Below are 18,872 nucleotides of genomic sequence, written 5' to 3' on the forward strand. Positions count from 1 at the left end.
ACCACAGTTTACAGGTAAGTAACTATAGTTCTTCTACATCAACAAGCAGGGTGGGACGCAGTCAGTGGCGCTATCAAGCATAGCACAGGAGATATGGTCATGGGCCATCCCACTAAGGATAGACCAACTAGCAATACATCTCCCAGGGAAGGACAACGTGGAGGCAGACAGACTCAGCAGGCAGACGTCAGCATCACACGAATGGGAGATCAACAAACAGGAATTACAGAAGGTATTCTGAAAGTGGGGATTACCGCAAATAGACCTATTTGCAACACACCAGAATGCAAAATGCCAACACTTCGCATCCAGACAACCAGACCATCTGTCACAAGGGAATGCGCTATGGATAAGTTGGTCAAAGACATTTGCATACGCTTTTCTCCTGATCCCACTGATACACAGGGTACTCAGCAAATGCGGGATCAGCAACATGACACTAATACTGATAGTACCTCAGTGGGCCAGACAGTCATGGTTCTCGCAAGATGTGGAGATGGCGCAGGCACCAGCGCATAAATTCCCAAACGGAAGGGACCTGTTAACAATGCAGAACGGAAGGGTGCTACACCCAGAGCCAGAGAGCCTCAGCCTGGCGGCTTGGCTCCTGAAGACCTAGAGTTTGCACACCTCAAGATACCAGCTAGCACAATGGCAGTGCTCAGGAAGGCAAGAAGGCCTACCACAAGGAAATGCTACGTAGCAAAATGGAAGAGATTCTCAGAATGGTGCATTAGGGAGAATTTGCAAAGAAAAATCACAAGGGAATCAGCAGTGCTAAAATACTTAACGCATCTGCTGCAAAGCAAACTAAGCTACAAATCCCTAAAGGTACACTTAGCGGCGATTGTGGCTTATACTAGAGGTGAAACTGGGAAGAGCTTCTTCACCTTTCAAGTCGTAAAGAGATTTCTGGAAGGGCGTAGAGGATCGCACTTCCAAACAGAACGCCAGCACCAGCATGGAACCTCAACGTACTGACACAATTGATGAAGGCACCATTCGAGCCCATGCACAAGGTTACACTGCACATGTGTAGGAGAGTAGGGTCTGCAATCCTATGATCACCCAGATTTTTGCTTTTTGCTGCACTGGTTTACGACTTTCCCTGGCTGTGGGCCTGCTAATCAGACCCACAGCCTAGCTGTTCTCTCTATCCAAATTGTACTCAGGTACTGAATTGGCACTGGGCCCTCTCCAAGTCCCTGTACCCAGGGCTGAGGTGCACCCAGAAGTCTCCCAGGGGCTGAAGCATGTATTATGCCACCCCTGGATTGACTAACTAAAACTGACACAACTGGCTGCACGACAGCTGGGGCAAGGTGGTGTACTCACCCTTTGCTTTAGATATAGTATACCTATATCTAACCCTAAAATGGACACACAGATCTCCTATCAGTCACTCCTATGGCAGGCCTTAACAATCCTGAAGGCAGAGTGCTTGGAATCGTGTGAGATGGTGCTCTGGCATGAGCTGAGCCTGTCTGCGGCTTTCGGGATCCATCCCTTAGCCGTTTCCATGATATCGCATACCATATACTCTTAAGTGCATTATAATCCTCGCGGTTATGTGCCAACTCTGGTATCGCTTTATCAAAACATGTCGAGTAAGGTGTCATACGAATTGGAATACTAACCCCTCGCCAATTCTGGCGACGGGGTTAGCATTCCACCCTTCTAGAGGGACACGACATGCATGTAACCTATAACCCGGTTAAAAGTCAGACAGAGCCTTAGCATCCACAAAATGGATGCTGCCACCGAGACACAAGTCTTCCCTCCTGCTGCTGGGAGTCCTCCCAGAGCAGGAGATAAGGACAAAGGGTTTCCTGCCAGGGGCGGTGCCAGCACCGTCCCAGACAGGGTTTTGTGTATTGTAGGTAGGCAGGGCTTTAGAGGAAGGTGACTGCACGTGGCACCCCGGTGCTCACTGTGCATAGGCTGGCTGGAACCAGTTCCAGGGGCACTCCAGCCCCTGGCCTGGGGAAAAGCCCGCCAAGGAAGTGGGTGTAACCACCCCCCTCCTGGTCCCACCCATAGGGCAGGACCTAGTCGCGTGCCAGCCCCCTTTTCCCAGATAAAGGTAGAGACTGGCCCCCTTCCAAATCGGATCATCTTTGAATCCTGAAACTACTTTCCACGAAAGGAACTCAAGACTTCTTCCTAAGATTCCTCCCTTGTGACTAAGGAGTAGTCACCCTGCATCCGCAGGCACCATCTAAGAACACTGCGGTCTGCTGTAAGTCCTTCCTCCGGAATCCGACTGCCCAGCTCGACGAGAACCGGCTTCCCTGGCACCTCTGACCTCTACCCACCTCTACAGCCCAGCTGAGAACCGTGGGTGCGACGAGACCTCAAGGGACCGGCCATCTGCAAGACTGCACGACTTCTTTCCAGCAAGCCCGCCGAGTAATCTACTGGTGAGTGCTTTGGGGTCCGAGAAGCCCCGACTCTGAGCAGCTCCAGCTCCGAAGTGCAGCCCCCCAGCATCTCCACGATCTGCGTGGGGCCCTTCTGCTTTCCGCTGCTCACCGCGTTGTTTGGCTACTAGCCCGTTGGCTTGTGGCCTTCCTGACGATGCCCGACGACATTTCTGCTGCTGGTCTGGTTGCTCCAGACTGGCCCTTGCTCCCTTCCAGAAGAGGAGCACCCCGGACCCTCCTGGTCCACTCAAGACGCCATTTTGAGTCCACCGCGTGGGCTTGAATTAGCCAAGGCTTGTTGCCCAATCCTGGGTAACTTCGACGCCAACGACTTCATCCTTCGTGGGACAGAGCTCGCACCTCCATCCTGGTCGCCGACAACGCCTCCTGGTCCGAGAGACTGCAGAGCCCAGCAGCGCCCACTCACCTGACTGCGGTGACTTCGCCCGGTGCCATCCTGGTGCCCACTTAATCACTGGCTAGTGATTCAAGAACTTGGTCCCCTCTGCTTTCAGGTTTTCTTCTTCCTTGATCCAGGCTTGGATCCATCGAACTTTTCTTCACTGGTCGCCTGCCAGCAACTTCTTCCTTCCAGGCTCCTGGTCCGGCAACGAGATCCCCGACGTCTTTTCAGACCTATGCAGCTGCAGCCCCTGGGCTAGGTAACTTCGGCACTCCGGTGTCCCAGCATAGCCTCACTATCCAAGGGTCAGGATCCACTGTCGTTTTCTTCCTACCAGGTCGGGTTCGCCCGTGAACACTAACTCTGTGAATTCTAGCTTCCATAGACTTTGTCCCGCATCCCGCGTGAGAGTGCACACTCTGCACCCGAGTCCCCTGGGCCTCCTAGTAATAATCTAACGATTCCCTAGTCCAGTCCTAGCGATTCCAAAGCCTATTAGAACTGTTACTTACCTGCTAGTAATTCGCATTCCACTTTTAGCGTATATGGTTTTTCGTGCCCCTCGGGCATTTGTGTAACGTGTTAACTTAAAAGTATTTTCGTAAGAGTTTTGTTGTGTGCTTAGCTCCCTGTCTCATAAAGAGCCAGGGTAGTCTTGTTATAAATAAATACACTGTTTATTTTCATAACAACTTGTGTGGTGTCCTTTCACTGGGTGTTCAAGGGGTAATGTGATGGTAAAACAGCTGGTAGCCTTAGACTGCTCGTATCCATGCTACTAGGATAGCTGGTCTATAAGGTTGACTTACAACCAATCATCAATAAGGGTTGTTTGGACTGATATATAGTGATCACTAGAATAGTGAGCACTGCACATCAGGCCAACTTCTCACAACATGCTCACACTAAAGAAGGCCTTCTTAGTAGCTATCGCATCACTACGGAGATTAAGTGAGTTGCAGGCTCTAACACTTCAAGAACCATACCTGTAGATACACAATGATAGGATTGTAATGAGAACAGACCCACACTTCATGCCGAAGGTGGTATCCCGGTTCCACATCAGCCAAACAATCGAAATATCTAGTTTTTTCCAAAAACCAAATACAAGCACAGAAAGAGTGCTGCATACACTCGACGCCAGAAGGGCAGTAATGCACTACAAAGAAAGAACAAAGGAGTGCAGAAACACAAGCAGCTCTTTGTTTCCTTCGCAAGCAGTTTCTTGGGACGGTCCGTTACCAAGAATAACATTGCACGATGGATTGCACAAACCATACAACTATGCCACAAACAATCTGGGCAATAGTTAGAAGGAGCAGCTCATGCTCACTCAACGAGGAAGAAAGGAGCAACAATTGCATTTCTAGCTAACACACGAATTCAAGACATTTGTCAAGCTGCAACATGGTCTTCAGTGCACACGTTCACGAAGCACTACTGTGTGGATATTCAAATGAACAAGGAAGCGCAAGTGGGACAGAAGGTCTTACAGCAAATTTTCAGTAACCAGTGCTCCTCTTACACCCAGCCACCACAATAAGGACAAACCGCTACAAAGTCTATGCACAACATAGTGAATCCAGAAAGATTCACGCTGCAAAATGTATAGTTTCTTACCTGTCGGTGTAGTTTTGCAGCTTGAAGACTTTCTGGATTTACTAGCAAACCCACCCTCCTCCGCCAGAAAGATGAGAAAGGAGGAAGGGGATTAAAAAATTGACAAGAATTAAGAAATTAGAGGAAAAACAATAACACAAGAAAAGAAAAAAGAATCCGAAGATGGCTACCAAAGGTGGGAGCTTCCGCAGGAAGTGCGCCGACGTCAGGAAAGACACCAAATTGGGGGTTGTCAACGCCCACCTGGGCCACGAAAGAAAAAAAAAAGAGAAAAAAGACTACAATTCCGGACCCAACCACTAGATGGTGGAATAATGCACAGCATAGTGAATCCTGAAAGTCTTCAAGCTGCAAAACTACTCCGGTAAGAAACTATACGTTCTGCCCCTACGTGCTGCAGCCAGTTTTTGTGGTCCAACCAATATTGGTATTGTAGCCTGTGACTGAGACCATGACGAAAGCACCTCTGCTCCATGCAAGGGGCGTGATGCCCTTCTGCAGTACTTCAACTCTACAGAGTCCGCAACCTGCGTGGTCACCAAAGTTGTTGAGGGATTCAAATCTGACCACGTTTTGGAGCCACCATCCAGTAGTCCAGAGGTCCAACAAGAGCAGGACTTGTTAACTTTTACCACATAGAACTCTGACGAGTCTTCTGGCTCCATCCAGCTCTCAGTCCTTTTCCTCGACCAACATCCTCCATAGGAAAGCATTGACCTTCCAACACCTGAGCACCCTGCCACCCCTGCGCTGCTGGTGGTGTGGACGTGGTGCTATCCTGGGACACCTGTTGCCCTCACCGTAACCCCAGGAGCTTGACTTCCAAGACCGAGTGACCTGCTGTGAGCAGCCCTCAACCGAGGTGCTCCATTGGCTAACATTGGCACTCTGCAACCGACCGCCCTGGTGCTTCTGATGGTGCCCCTTGAGTGCCACCCTGATCATTGGGGAGCCTTGGTTCTAACCCCCAAAACTCCTTATCCAAAACAGTTTATTTGCCTGTAGACCTAACACTTTGGTTTTCTCTTTGGTATTGTGTGGTTTGTTTTCTCTGAAAAATCTTTTAAGTGTTGAACTGTTTTGTACTGCAACAAAAGTAACTTTGTGCCTTCAAAAGAGATAACTTGTTTGCTGAAGACTTGTGTTGCTTTAAACTGTGTTAGTAGTTTGTTTCATGCCAAACTAAAAAAGTAACAACAAAGTAATCTGACAGTAATTTCTAGGGTTTCTGAACAGCTTACAAACCGTTTTCTCCACTGTAAAAGCAATGTAACTGTTCCTACAAAACCATTGCTCTCAGTATTATGAAAAGTATAACTTACATGCTACTAAGTAAATCTTTGTTCTAGAAATAAAACAACGAAATAACTTTTTATACAAACAATTGGTCTGGGTTCAGCCTTTGAGTGTGTGACATCATTTCTTGCCTGAGTGTATGCAGCAAGTGCTTAACACTACCCTCTGATAAACCGGACTGCTCAACCACAAAAGAGAGTAAGGTATTATCTTCTTTAGCCTCTGCTATACCTTTGGGTATATGAACTCTGTGCACACTATACCTTACTTTGATATGGTATACACAGAACCAGCTTCCTACACAGTCCATTCATAACATCCCAATCTAGTGATCTTCACAATGGCATATTCTGATTTGTATGTGCTCTTCATCCCACTGCGCTCACAGAGATTAGAAAGAAATTGATGTCAGCACACGGAGGTGGGGTAGATATAGTGGCCCCAATGTCATATCTGAGTGGGACCCAGCTGCACAACGCCAGCTATTAACGTGTGAGGGAATTTATATCAAAATTCTCAGGATCCATTCTGGTGCCTGGGGGAATTCACAAGTTTAGGAATCTGAGGTTAGATAAAGGCTCTACCAGAAGAGGTGTTTTTGAAGGTAAGTAACTTGTTCTTTCCTGACAAACACTTCTGACAAAAAAGGATGACACATTACTTCATATGTATTTTCTGTTTGTTTCCTATTTCAGAAACTGTTTACGGTATTTCTTGCCTCCAAATTTTCCGATTTCCAAAAGTGAACTAAGTACCATGAGTGCTGAAGAACTGACAGCCTTTCCTCTGGTAAGTTTAGTAAGTAACACAAATTATGTTGATTTCTAGATGGAGTATGTTTTTGTATGCCCGTATGCAGATATCATTATGCTTAACATTAATATATGTTTTATGTTCTCTGTGTATATTACTGGAACTTAACAGATTCTAAAACCTAGCAAAGGTGAAAACAAACCAGTGCTTCAGATTGTTCTTTTGTTAATCTTAAAGACTGGTGCAACAAATTGTGCCAACCATTAAAGCCAACCTTGTTGGTTTGCCCTTAGATAAAGGTCAAGCCTAGATGATAGGCAATAACATGGGAGCTGGGTTTTAAGAGTCATTGTATCCCACTGCAGCAGACTTGAGTTCTAATTGAATATCTACTTAATTGACAAAAAGAAACCTCCATCGAGAAACTAGGGGTATAAAAACTCTGGTGGTCTTAAAAGCTTTCATCTCTCTTCTTTCAGAGCTCCGGCTGTTGAGTTTGTGCCAGGCGCATGCATAATTGAAATGAATGAATACAAGGGGCTGTGAAAGAAAGTGAGGGTATGTTTGTGAAGGCCCTCCCTATTCCTCAGTTCTGTTTAGTGGCTTTGTCACAATTGACATGGCTGAGAGAGACTGCTTTGGGAGGCTTTCCCATACTGCAGCTTTGTGACTGTGAGCCATGAGAAGAGGACGAGGAACTATTTTGCATTATCATAGCACAGCTTCTCTCTCCTTCGCTCCACTACACAGCTCCAGATGTCCTTATGAGAGCAGGAGAGAGGGAGAATCAGAGATTGTGGATTTGGGAACTGACATTTCAATGGCAGCAGGCCAAAGCTTACTACTGCACCATTGTCTTCAATGGAGAGCTCCACATATCACTATTCTGATGTCTTTCTGCGGAACTTTAGCATCTGTTCTGAATTGAACTCTGAACTGTCAGCAGAGAAACAAATGCATTGAGTCAAAGCGTGTGTACACCCTTAGACCTTTGGGATTAAGGTGAATGCCTTGACTGGTTGTCATGGTCTATAATCAAGTTTTCATATGGTTCAGCAGACTGGGTATCCAGAGTTCAGTCCTATGTCACCTTGTTTCAGGACTGCATCTTCACCATTGAACCTCTTCTCACCCAAGTTTGCAGAGTGAGATCCGCTCCAGACAACACTCCCCTATCACACCCTATGCCTTTTGCTCCCTTGTTAGTTCACCTTTTTTCGCTGTTGTACACTGTACGCTTCAGTTCCATACTGAGTGTTCTTATTACACCCAGTGTTTATGGAATAGTATTTTTCTCTAATCTGTCACACTCACCTATGGTCTACCTCATTTAGACCATAACTTAATAGACCACACTATCATTCTTCTTAATTCAGCATACCACACCACACATAGCCACCCCATCAAACAATACTGCTCCCCAGCCACCCCATCATTGGACGCCAGCTGACAACCACATACTTTTCTTACAACATATCAGACACCGCAGAAACCTTTGACAATCCCACCCTCACAAGACTACCATAAAGTCACTACTGCCTCTCCAAATTAGCATGATTTAATACGCTGCATTACTCAACATCTCCACATGTGACATCATCATACCCAATCATGCCATATCATAACACCCTTCCACAATAAACCTATCCATCTCTCTATTCAAAATGATACAGCATTACACACCTCATAAAGCCTGTTCACAATTCACCTTCAACACCTCAAGGAATCGCCATAAAGCTTGTTACAACTCATTAGGGAGCGTAGGAAGCTGGCTTTGTATATACTGTACCAAAATGAGCTATAGTGTGCACAGACTCCCAGGGACCCCAAAGGTAGGCAGAGGTAAAAGTAGATGGCACCTTACTCTCTATTTGTGGTAGAGTGGGTGAATAGTAAGGCTTTATCAGAGGGTACTGTTAAGCATTTGTTCTATCCACTCAATCAGCAAATGATATCACAAACTCAAAGACTGAACTCGGACCAATTTGATTTGTATAAAAATATTATTTAGTTATATTTATTTTCTAGAACCAGGCAAGCCTGGTACAGGTAAGTGTAAATGGTACTTTTCAAGGCAGTTTAAACAATACAAGCAAGCTGAATGAAAATGACTTTGTTACAGGTTTGTAAATCTTCAATGCAGTGGAAATTACTGTTAGATTACTTTTGAATATTTTACACATTACTTTATGGATTACTTTTTCTACTCAGTGTGATATACCGAGATATCACACTGGGACATTTCTTAGAGAAAAGGTAAGTAAAGCAGTTTTGCAGTTTTTCAATGTTTCACACAAAACCCACTCCACACTTAGAACAATTTTTAGGAAAAAGCAGTGAATGCAATCCTATGGAAGGAAATTGAGTTATTGGTTCACAGGTAAGTACAAGTTTGTGGGAGTTGGTATTCTGGGGTTAGAACTAGGGTTCCCCAGCCACCTCACACCCCACCTGAGAGACCTGCACTGGCTCCCTGTCAACAAGAGGATCCCCTTCAAGCTCCTCACCCACGCACACAAGGCACTCCACAACACCGGACCAATGTACCTCAACAGATGCCTCAGCTTCTACACCCCCACCCGCCAGCTCCGCTCCCCTGCATCCGAAGAACGACCTCCGGCGGCAGATCGTTCTCCCACCTTGCCGCCACCGCTACGGCAGACCCAGGACCTGCTGTCCTTCAGGAGACTCCTCAAGACCAGGCTTTTCGAGCAGTAGCAGCACCTCCCACCCCCAGCGCCTTGAGACCCTCACGGGTAAGTAGTGCGCTTTACAAATGAGATGATTGATTGATTGTTTGAGGGTCAAGGATGCACTCTCAAAGCACCCTCAGCGGCACTTGGGCGGCTGCGTGCAGAGTGCTGAGGCCCAATGTTATCCAATGGGGGATAGGGGCTTCCGGTTGGTGGCTACTGACAAGCCACAGGGTTGTGGGAGCAAAGCTCCTGGAGTTAGGCTTAGAGCAAGGGTGATCTGAGTTAGCACCCAAAGCACACCTGCAGCGGCGCTGTGGCGGCTAGGTGAGGGGTGCTGTTTTAGCGCTGGGTGCCCTGTTGTTTTCAGTGTGGATTCTTCGGTTGCAACAAAGACTGCAGCTTCAGGGATGGAGATCTCCTAGAGGTGACCACTCATTGGAGAGGTAAGTTGGAATGCTGTGGGGCGTCGAGTGCAGGGGTGTCTTTAGGCATCGGGTTTTCTTACTAGCTCTGGTTGCGGTCGGGGGTGGAGAGGATCCTCCAGAAAGAGGCTGCAGGCTTTGCTTGGAGATTTGAGGCAGTTCAGAGATCACCAGATATCTGGTCAGGATCACTGGGGAGCCCTCCCCTGGGTGTTGTGCACTCGAACTCAGGCCGTAGGCGATGGGTGCAAAGTGGTGCAGACTCGCAGATTTGGCCGGAGCCATGGTCTGTTGATGAGCAAATCTGGTGCTCACTGGAGACATTTTTTCTTGTTGAAGGCAGGGCAGGTCCTCTGGGTTCTTGAGGTTGCTGGTTGCAGGACACACCGGGATTTCGATGTTGCAGGTTCGAGGTGAGGACAGGCCAATAGATCTGGGCCAAGTCAGTGGGCATTCTCCTCTTCTTAGTTTCAGCATGGCTCTTCAGTCATTCTTCTTCTCTTCTTCTTGGTCGGTACTTGTCTGAGGAGGCAAGATTCTGGGTTGACCCTAAATACTAGATTTAGGGATGTTACAGGTAGGTAACGGTCAGGACCAATGGGTCCCTTCCTTGGGGTGGGTACACCCCCCATTATACCACCCTCTAGTGGTAGGGGGGCATATGCCTCACTATGGTTGGCAGGGTCCCCCCATCCGCAAGCTGACGGGGACTGAGAGTTGTGCTTCACCTCGTCTCCCCCACCTGAGGGGTGGGGTTGGGAAAGGTGGGCACACCTCCCGTCCTCACTTGATTTTCCCACTGATTTTCCTGCCAAAAGTTGGGGTTATCCGGTGGGGGGCAGTTGCAGGAAGCTCACAAGGGTGGCAAGACTTTGAAGCATCCACTTTGTGGACTCTGCCCATCCTGGGGGAGGTGGCTTGGCACCTCATCCCAAGATGTGCAATGTTTCAGACCCCCGAGAGCAGCAGGCTCTCGACCCAGGGGTCTAGAAACCTGTCTGGTGGTGGCAGCTGGGGAGCAGACACTCCACCTGGACATTAGTATTAGGTTGTTTTTCAGGGGGCATCTCTTAGATGCCCTTTGTGTGCATGTTTAATTAAATGCCACACTGGCATCAGTGTGGGTTTAATGTGCTGAGAAGTTTGATACCCAACTTTCCAGTTTTCAGTAAAGCCATTATGGTACTGTGAAGTTCGTAATGTCAAACTCCCAGCACCATATACTCTTGATGGCATTACTGCTCTTACAATATCTAAGAATTGGCTTAGACACTGTAGGGGTATAGGGCTCATGCACCTGTACCCTCAGCACTGGTATAGTGCAGCCAGCTAGAAGGGTGGCTGACGTATGCCAGGGCAGTGGGTTCTAGGGATGGCACACAGGGTTGTGTGCCATGTCGACTCTGGCCACAGTGCCCTGAGTACCTGTGGTACCATTTACAAGGGACTGACCTGTGGCCAAAGAGTGCCAATTGGGTTTTGTTTTGAATGCAGTTTTAGGGAAAGAACATAGGCCGTGGATACCTGTTTGGCAGGAACCCAGGGCACATCAGCAGTTTAGTATAAAAGTGGGGGCAACCGTGCAACATGTTTGTGATAGGGTCAATGGCAGACCTCTCTCCCTTCCCCAACCAGAATCCACAGTTGTGACAGATGCAATGGGGCAGCCATTTGGGTGATGTGGGGATCAGGGAACACTGGTCTCTGGTGGAGTCGGGGCTCCAAATTAATTTGTTGGAGCTTCCTGCGATTCGGTTGGTAGTGAAGGCATTTCTTTTCTCTGTCAAGGGGAAGTTATTGCAGGTGTTCACGGACAACACCACCACCATGTGGTATTGCAACAAGCAAGGCAGGGTGGGGCCGTGGACCCTTTGTCGAGAGGCCCTGCATCTATGGACATGGCTGGAACAGCAGGGCATAACCCTCGTGGTTCAACACATTGCAGGTTCTCTGAACGCCAGGGCGGACAAACTCAGCCGTTGATGCCTAACGGATCACGAATGGCGTCTTCAGTCGGAGGTGGCGCTAGGTCTCTTGGCAGTGGGGAGAACATTAGTTAGATCTGTTCCCTTACGAAGAAAATGTGCAGTGTCAGCAAAACTGCGAGATGGAGTTTCCAAGTCGGATATCGCTCAGTGACGCCTTTCGTCGAGAGTGGAGCTCAGGCCTGCTGTACGCCTTTCCGCCTATACCACAACTGCACAGGGTTCTGAAGAAGATCGGGAGCGACAAGGCCCAAGTCAATCTTGTGGCTCCTGACTGGAGAGTGTGGTATCCAGAGCTTCTGGAAATGAGCATTGATCCTCTGATCAGACTACCACTTCCGGAGGATCTTCTGTCGCAGCAACAGGGGAAGGTCCTCCACCCGAACCTGTCAACACCTCCATGCGTGGAGATTGAGCGGAGGTAGTTGATGGCTTTAAGACCTTCCTCCCGAATTATGTAACGTTAGCTTGGCGGCCAGGCGGCCCTCCACTAACACGGTATATGCCTGCCGGTTGCAGAAATTTGTATCATACTGTACAGAAAGTTCTCTAGATCCTCTTTCTGCTTCTCTTTCCACTGTTCTTCTATTTATTCTTACCCTTGCCCAACAGGGCTCTGCTTTGGGAACTTTCAAGGGTCATCTTTGAGCTCTATCCGCTTTTTTGCGGTTGTCAGACCAACCCTCTCTCTTTAGGTCTCTGATAGTAAAAAGGTTTCTGAAAGGGCTGGCTCACTTGTTTCCACCCTCGCCCTTTGTTATGCCACAGTGGGACTTTAAGTTGGTCCTCACTTATCTTATGTGTGGTCCCTTCGAGTCTTTACACAACTGTCCCCTCTGGCTGCTTACCATCAAGACAGACTTTCTAGTTGCGATAACATCGTTCCAGAGGGTGAGTGAGTTGCAGGCGCTATCGTGTACACCTCTCTATTTGATGTCTTTTCCAGGCAAAGTGGTGCTTTGAACCGGTGCGTCACTTTTGCTAAGGGTGTGACCCCATTCCATCTGGGTCAATCCATCACACCGTCCACCTTGTTTGATCCCCCTCATCCCTCTAAGTAAGAGGAGCGTCTCCATCGTCTTGACCCAAACAGAGCATTGTCGTTCTACTTTGACCGCACTAAAGAGTTCCGGGTGGACGGCCAACTCTTTGTGGGGTACGTGGGAGCTAAGAAGGGGCAGGCGGTGCAGAAAAGGACCATCTCTCGCTGGGTCGTTCTCTGCATTAAGATCTGCTATGCTCTGGCCAAGAGGCAGCTCCCTGAGGATTTAAGGGCCTATTTCACTAAGGGAAAGGCTGCGACTACGGCCTTGCCTCGGGGTGTCCCAGTCCTGGACATCTGTCAGGCAGCAACGTGGGCATCTTTGCACATGTTTGCCAAGCACTACTGCCTGGACAGTCGGGTCCGCTGGGACGGGCATTTTGCCCATTCGGTCCTGCAGGACTTCCTAATGCGTAAGGTATTAGTCCTCTACCCACTGGCGGGATGGTATGGCTTGGGTGTCTTATTTCAAAGGTATGGAATCTGTAGCTAGAAGTCTTTATCAGATGAACAAGTTACTTACCTTTGTTAAAGCATTATCTGGTAGAGACTCTAGCTGTAGATTCCTTACATCCCCACCTATGCTTCCCCGCTTTGCTGACTGATTTTGTTAGGGCTAGGGTAACTCCCCTTTTCAAGGTCCTAGTTTTGCACACTACTACGTCAGTTACTTCGTGACTCTGCGCTTCTGGCATGGAAAAAAGAAAAAGTACTGACGTCCACATGCCTGGGTGGCGCCTATATAGGTGACAACGACATCATAACCGACGCTGCCGATGACGTCACACGGAGTTGAATGGAGCCACCCAAGAACGCGCATAAGGGATATTGCTCAGCAAAAGTTTCCAGATCCAGTCTAACGCCTGGGTAATTCAAAGGTAAGGAATCTGCAGCTAGATAGAGTATCTACCAAATAATGCGTTACCGAAGGTAAGTAACTTGCCTTTGCCTCCGTTAGCAACCATTGATAGCCTATCCCTAGGGCACGTAGATTGTCAGTGACAGACGGGTATGCTCAGACGTGAGTCACATGCTCTCCATGCCACTGGAGTTAAGCTATCCTGGCTGATGAGGGCTGAAAGCCCGAAACCGGTCCTAGGATGCTTGTTTCCAGTCCAGGGAGGACCTGTCTTCGCAGTTCGGGCTGGACTGTTCCCATGGGGCACAGGGTCATGACTGATTTGCATATGGCTGGGTTCAAACTGGAATGGCGAGCAAAAAAAACGATGGATTTAGACCCTGATCTCTGTACTTGGATGAATGTATAACATTGTTCTGCATCTGTCCATCAACTGTTGTTTTTGCATTTTTTGCAATCACGCAGCTTTCTCAATGTTACGCGGGAGAGATCCTGGTAAAGTTGTACAACATGTACTTGAAAAGTGAGTTCAGTTTTGTCTCTAGATGCTCGTAATATTGCTTCTTTTTCCGTGAAGAAATTTACTCTAGTCAGGATGTCAGGGACTACATCTGTGCATCCATTGGCGGGGGTCTCCCGGTTGCCCTGTCAAAAACAGGCGGAAAGGGTTGTCGTCCCCCTAGATTGCCAGCAGAAGTTCCGCCGTGAAGGCCTTATCACTTCCCTCCGTGCTCCTAGTCACCCCATCCCCCCCCCAGTTGCGAATATTGTTGCAGCAGCTTCTATTTTCTAAATCTTCCTGTTTGGTTTGTAAGTCGATGTTTTGCTCCTCCAGGGCTGTTATTCTCCACCACAGCATTTCCTGATTTTCCGATCTAACATCAACTGTCCGCTCAAGATCATCAACTTGCTCACCAATTTCAGAGACATCTCTCAGGATGTCATGAAGGCAGGATTTGAACTCGTCTTTGAGTGAGCTGATGTCAGTACGGATTTTTTGCAAGAAGCGGTCCATATACACCTGCGTAATAGGGGCTGAGGATGGTGTCGGTTGGGGGGGAGGGAGGGGAGGTGGCTTCAGAGTTCGCCAATGAAGCCTTGCTCCACAAAAACATCACTGGGTTGTCCTTTGCAGTTTTAGTACGTGGCATAATGGTGCAAACTATCGGGTCCAGTACGAGGCAAGTGGGGCTATGAAGCTCACTTTTCTCCACTTAGTCTCTGGCTGTTTGAACCGTATTTACCTGTGTAGTCTGGTAGGGGCTCTCAAGGGTAGTGAAGCAACCATGTGCCCAAGGCCACAGCTGGGCACCAGGGGCGGTGAACCCTCAGCGTGTAGAATGCAGGGCTGAAAGGCGATGGGTACCCCTGCCTGAATACGCCACAAGCCGACAGGCCCTGCGCCCCACCACCCCTCCACTAATGAACAAATGAATGGTCCTTAGTCTGGAACATTCAGCGTCCATGGGATGGGAGGTGCTAGGAAATGCACGAGGTTCTGCAGGCAAACATGAGAGGACCAGACTGCTATCTGTCCCCAAAGAGGACTCCACAATCAATGAGCCACTGGCGGCAGTCGCGGAACCAGCGACGCTCGGAGAGTCAGCAGGTCCTCAATTCCTTCTCCAGCTGCAGCTTGGGCAGCCCCGAGGGCAACAAGAAGATCGGGCCCCTGCGGCCTTCCTTTCGATAGACGTCTCCCGCAGCCCACGCCACTACACCTCATCTCAGGGTCCTCACGCAGGGGGAAAGGTGCATATTGGCCATTTCACAGACCAGAGGCAGCAGGTGGGTCGGGCTACTCCAGCCCTGCAGCTCCTCCAAACAGGGTACTCTGTGTTCGGGCAGCAGGGGTTACCTCCAGGCGACATGAAAGCTGAAGAGCTCCTGGGCCCACCAGAAGTCGGGCACCCACACACTTCTAATGCTTCCGGTGGGTGCCGCGTAGATCAGCAGCAAAGCGGTCTCCACCACATACGCCATGGGGGCAGGCCCACCACCAGGCTCGGATCATGGAGAGCCCGCTATGCTGTCCCTCTGTGGGCACAGCTAGGGAGGTTGATGAGGCCGCCTCAGGGCAAGATGGGGCTGAGGGCCCATCTCAGCAGCAGCAGGCCTCTTCCGTATTTTGGCCAGGGCCCAGACAGGAGAGCAGGTATACCACCCCACAGCAAAAGCGGGAGAGCTGCTGCTCTTCAGGAGCCACAGGATGCCCCCTCGATTGCCTCACTGCAGTCAATGGCACTTCAATGGGCCTTGGGGAGTCGGAGAGCAGGCGAAGCATGTCCTACTCCATTCCCTCCTAAGCCAGGCCCCACGATGGAATTTTTCTAAAGGGGAGCACATCAGGCAGCTCACCTAAGAGTTGTGTCTGGCCTGATGGTGTGCCATTCTTCACTGCTTATCTAATTTCCCACCTGTCCTTGTGCCAAGTGGGTCTAGGGCAGGGGGTTACCATTTTCCCTGTCTGGGGAGGCCGTGGTCACATATCAAAAGCAGTAGAGGCCTTTGAAGCCTCCAGGCTTGATATGCTGATAACATAGCCATCCTGCTTGGAGGAAATGACAACACCTCTGATCAGAGCAGGCATTGTTCCTGCCCTCAGAGAGCATAGGCTCTCACCTGCAGGGGGTCAGAAGTCTGTCTTTGGTGGCAGGTTGGTCAACAACAGTCATCCAGCACGCAAGAGGAAAGTAGGGTTTCAGGGGGCATCTCAAAGGTGCCCTCTGGGTGCATGTATTAATAAATCCACCACTGGTATCAGTGTGGATTTACGGATACAAGTTGTTTGATACAGTACACCATAGATTTCAGTGAAGGCATCATGTAGCTGGGGAACTCGTGTTTACCAGTGTCCAGCACATGTACTTAAAATGGTTTTCCTGTTCACTTGTGATATCTAAGAATGGACTCAGACAGCACAGGGGCATATCTGCTCATGCAGATATGTCTTCGGATGTAGTATGGTGCAGCCTGCCTTAGGGCTGCAAGGCATGCTGTCGGGGAGGCTTACCTATATTGAATGCAGTGTCAGCAGGCATGGCACACAGGAATGTGTGCCATGTTGAGGTTTCGCTTTTATCTGCACCAAGACATGCAGGCTGCAATTGCAGTTGGCATGTTGGTGCTGAGGGGTCCCTTAGGGTGGCACAGTCCATGCTGCATCTCTTTGGGGACCCACTGTAGCCTCTTTGCCCTGGGTACCAGGAGCACCACTTAGAGGGTGCTAAATATTTTACCAATTTGGGGGGAAATTGTACAGTTTAGGGAAAGAGATCCAGCACTGGGAGCCTGGTTAGGAGGAAGCCAGTGCACTTCTGTCAAAATTGCATCAGATATCAGGCAAAGAGTGGGGGTGACCATGTCAAAAAGGGGCACTTTCCTTCATGTCTTTCCTTGACATAATCTGCTTTGCTTGCTTGCCTGCAGGTTGTTCTTAAGCTGCTTTTGAGAGAGGTATGTATCTGCTAAAACAGCACAAAACCACTCTGCATCATAGATTTTGTGAGACCTGCCTCACATTCCTCCCATATACCAGATTTCAGTTTACAGTATTTGCTCCAAGACCTTTCTCCAAGTGCTTAACATTGTTTGTCAGTCTTTCTGAATGCCTCTGATATCCTATTTGTTCTCTTTCCTTTTCTCACAGAAGGATTATTTTAAACAATATGAAGTTGGTTTGCAAAACTTGTGCAATTCATATCAGGTGCGGGCAGATACCCGTGCCAAAGCATCAGAAGAAAGCCAACATACCGCAGAGAAAAAGCTGAAAGAGACAGAAGACAAATTGCAGAAGCTGAGGACCAACATTGTGGCACTGCTTCAGAAAGTGCAGGAGGTGAGGATGAAACAGATGGTGCATTTTTAAGCTATTTTGGGCAGTTCAATAGTCAAACGTTGCACACTTTGCTGTCTGCTTTTTTAGCGAGGGTGTTGTGAGGTGACACGACACAGCACATTCTAAAATGCCAAGAAGAGTGTGCTGGGTCTCTGTGCACATCCTCTTTGTCAATAGGTTTATATTGTCTGCAAAGTAGCACTTACTTTAGAATATATAAATATATTTATTTAAAAGTAGAGTTAATCAGCAGTTGTGAATAGCAATGAGCCTGTCGAGCATTTTTCCTGCAAACTCCTGTGATCAAGGATGTGATGTCCGAAACACATAAGGAAGCATGGGAGAAAATTAATTGAGCACCGGAATTGTACTTGCCTTATTAAAGAAATGACTGGAATAGAAAGTCTCTCTTCAATTCTTGGCCAAACCTCTGATTGATATATATATATATACATATATATATATATATATATATATATATATATATATATATATATATATATATATATATATATATATATATATATATATATATATATATATATATATATATATAATCAAAAGAAATACCCTTTCAGGCATAGAGTGACGAATAAATTATGCAAAAAAGAAGCAGAGAACTCTGGGTAGTTCGCCATTTTAGGTGGAAAGCAGCTCCTTATAGAGCACTCTCAACACCAACGACACTCTAGATCTGCTCACATCAAATGTCTGCTTTTCTATCAAAGTCTTTAAACATAGGATTAGCACAGTGCTATCCATACCGAGATAGAAATGGCCAAAGTCTTTTGCCATTTCTACAGCAAAGTTTTTAAGCATAGGACTTGCACAGTGCTGTCCTTGCCGAGCTGTAAAATGACAAAAGCCAATTATCACTCCAGGCACAGTATTACAGCTTTGAATTGGTAAAATACCAACCAAGCCAACCTGGAATGAATAAAAGCCTGTTCACCTTCAAAACAGAGGCAATTAAGGCACTTGACGCTGAAGTTCTGGAGGCATTTGACGTCAAAGGTACTATGGTTATTGATTTTGAAAAAAGTCTGAACTTGTCTACAAAATGGATCAGGAAGCCTAAAGGGTTTTCTTCAGCATCGGATTAGGAGTATTTCTCTGCATACTCTATCATGTGATGTATCACCAGTGAATATTTCATCTTCTGCAGTGCCTCCCAGATCAGCTCCAAGACACGTCAGCACATGGTTCTGCAACTTCTTACTAGTTCGAATGACCCGACTGTGCTAGTGCCAAAGTTGGCACAAGAGCTAGCGAAGCTTCCACCACAAGCTTTGGTACCTTTTTCTTCACTCAGAGCTATAAATACTAAGGAAATTTACACTTTCCATCCTGGAGTCACATTCATCATCCCGGCCACTGAAGGCATTACAGGCAGAGGTCACTTTCTCATCACACACACCATGCGCATGGAACCATTGCCTATAAATCTATATCTTTCTCTTCGACCTATTGTCTCCAGCCTTTACGGATTCACATCTATCCAGGTCATCTATGGACATATTAACACCTATATTGAA

At 47.9% G+C, this 18,872-nt stretch overlaps 1 protein-coding gene across 6 annotated transcripts in view; it reads left to right on the forward strand.

Moving 5' to 3' along the window:
• MORC2 (MORC family CW-type zinc finger 2) overlaps window positions 1-18,872 on the forward strand; it is a 597,165-nt gene that overhangs the window by 524,979 nt on the left and 53,314 nt on the right. For 3 of the 6 annotated variants that reach the window (XM_078667274.1, XM_078667275.1, XM_078667276.1), the window contains exons 25-26: window positions 6,438-6,531; window positions 17,149-17,337. In XM_078667274.1, the coding sequence (XP_078523400.1) occupies window positions 6,438-6,531; window positions 17,149-17,337 (283 nt within the window). Of the gene's footprint in view, window positions 1-6,437; window positions 6,541-17,148; window positions 17,338-18,872 lie in introns of all 6 variants that reach the window. The other 3 variants (XM_078667271.1, XM_078667273.1, XM_078667272.1) reach the window with 1 other exon arrangement.

This window comes from Lissotriton helveticus, chromosome 11 (genome assembly GCF_964261635.1).
Source record: "Lissotriton helveticus chromosome 11, aLisHel1.1, whole genome shotgun sequence".
NCBI lineage: Eukaryota > Metazoa > Chordata > Amphibia > Caudata > Salamandridae > Lissotriton > Lissotriton helveticus.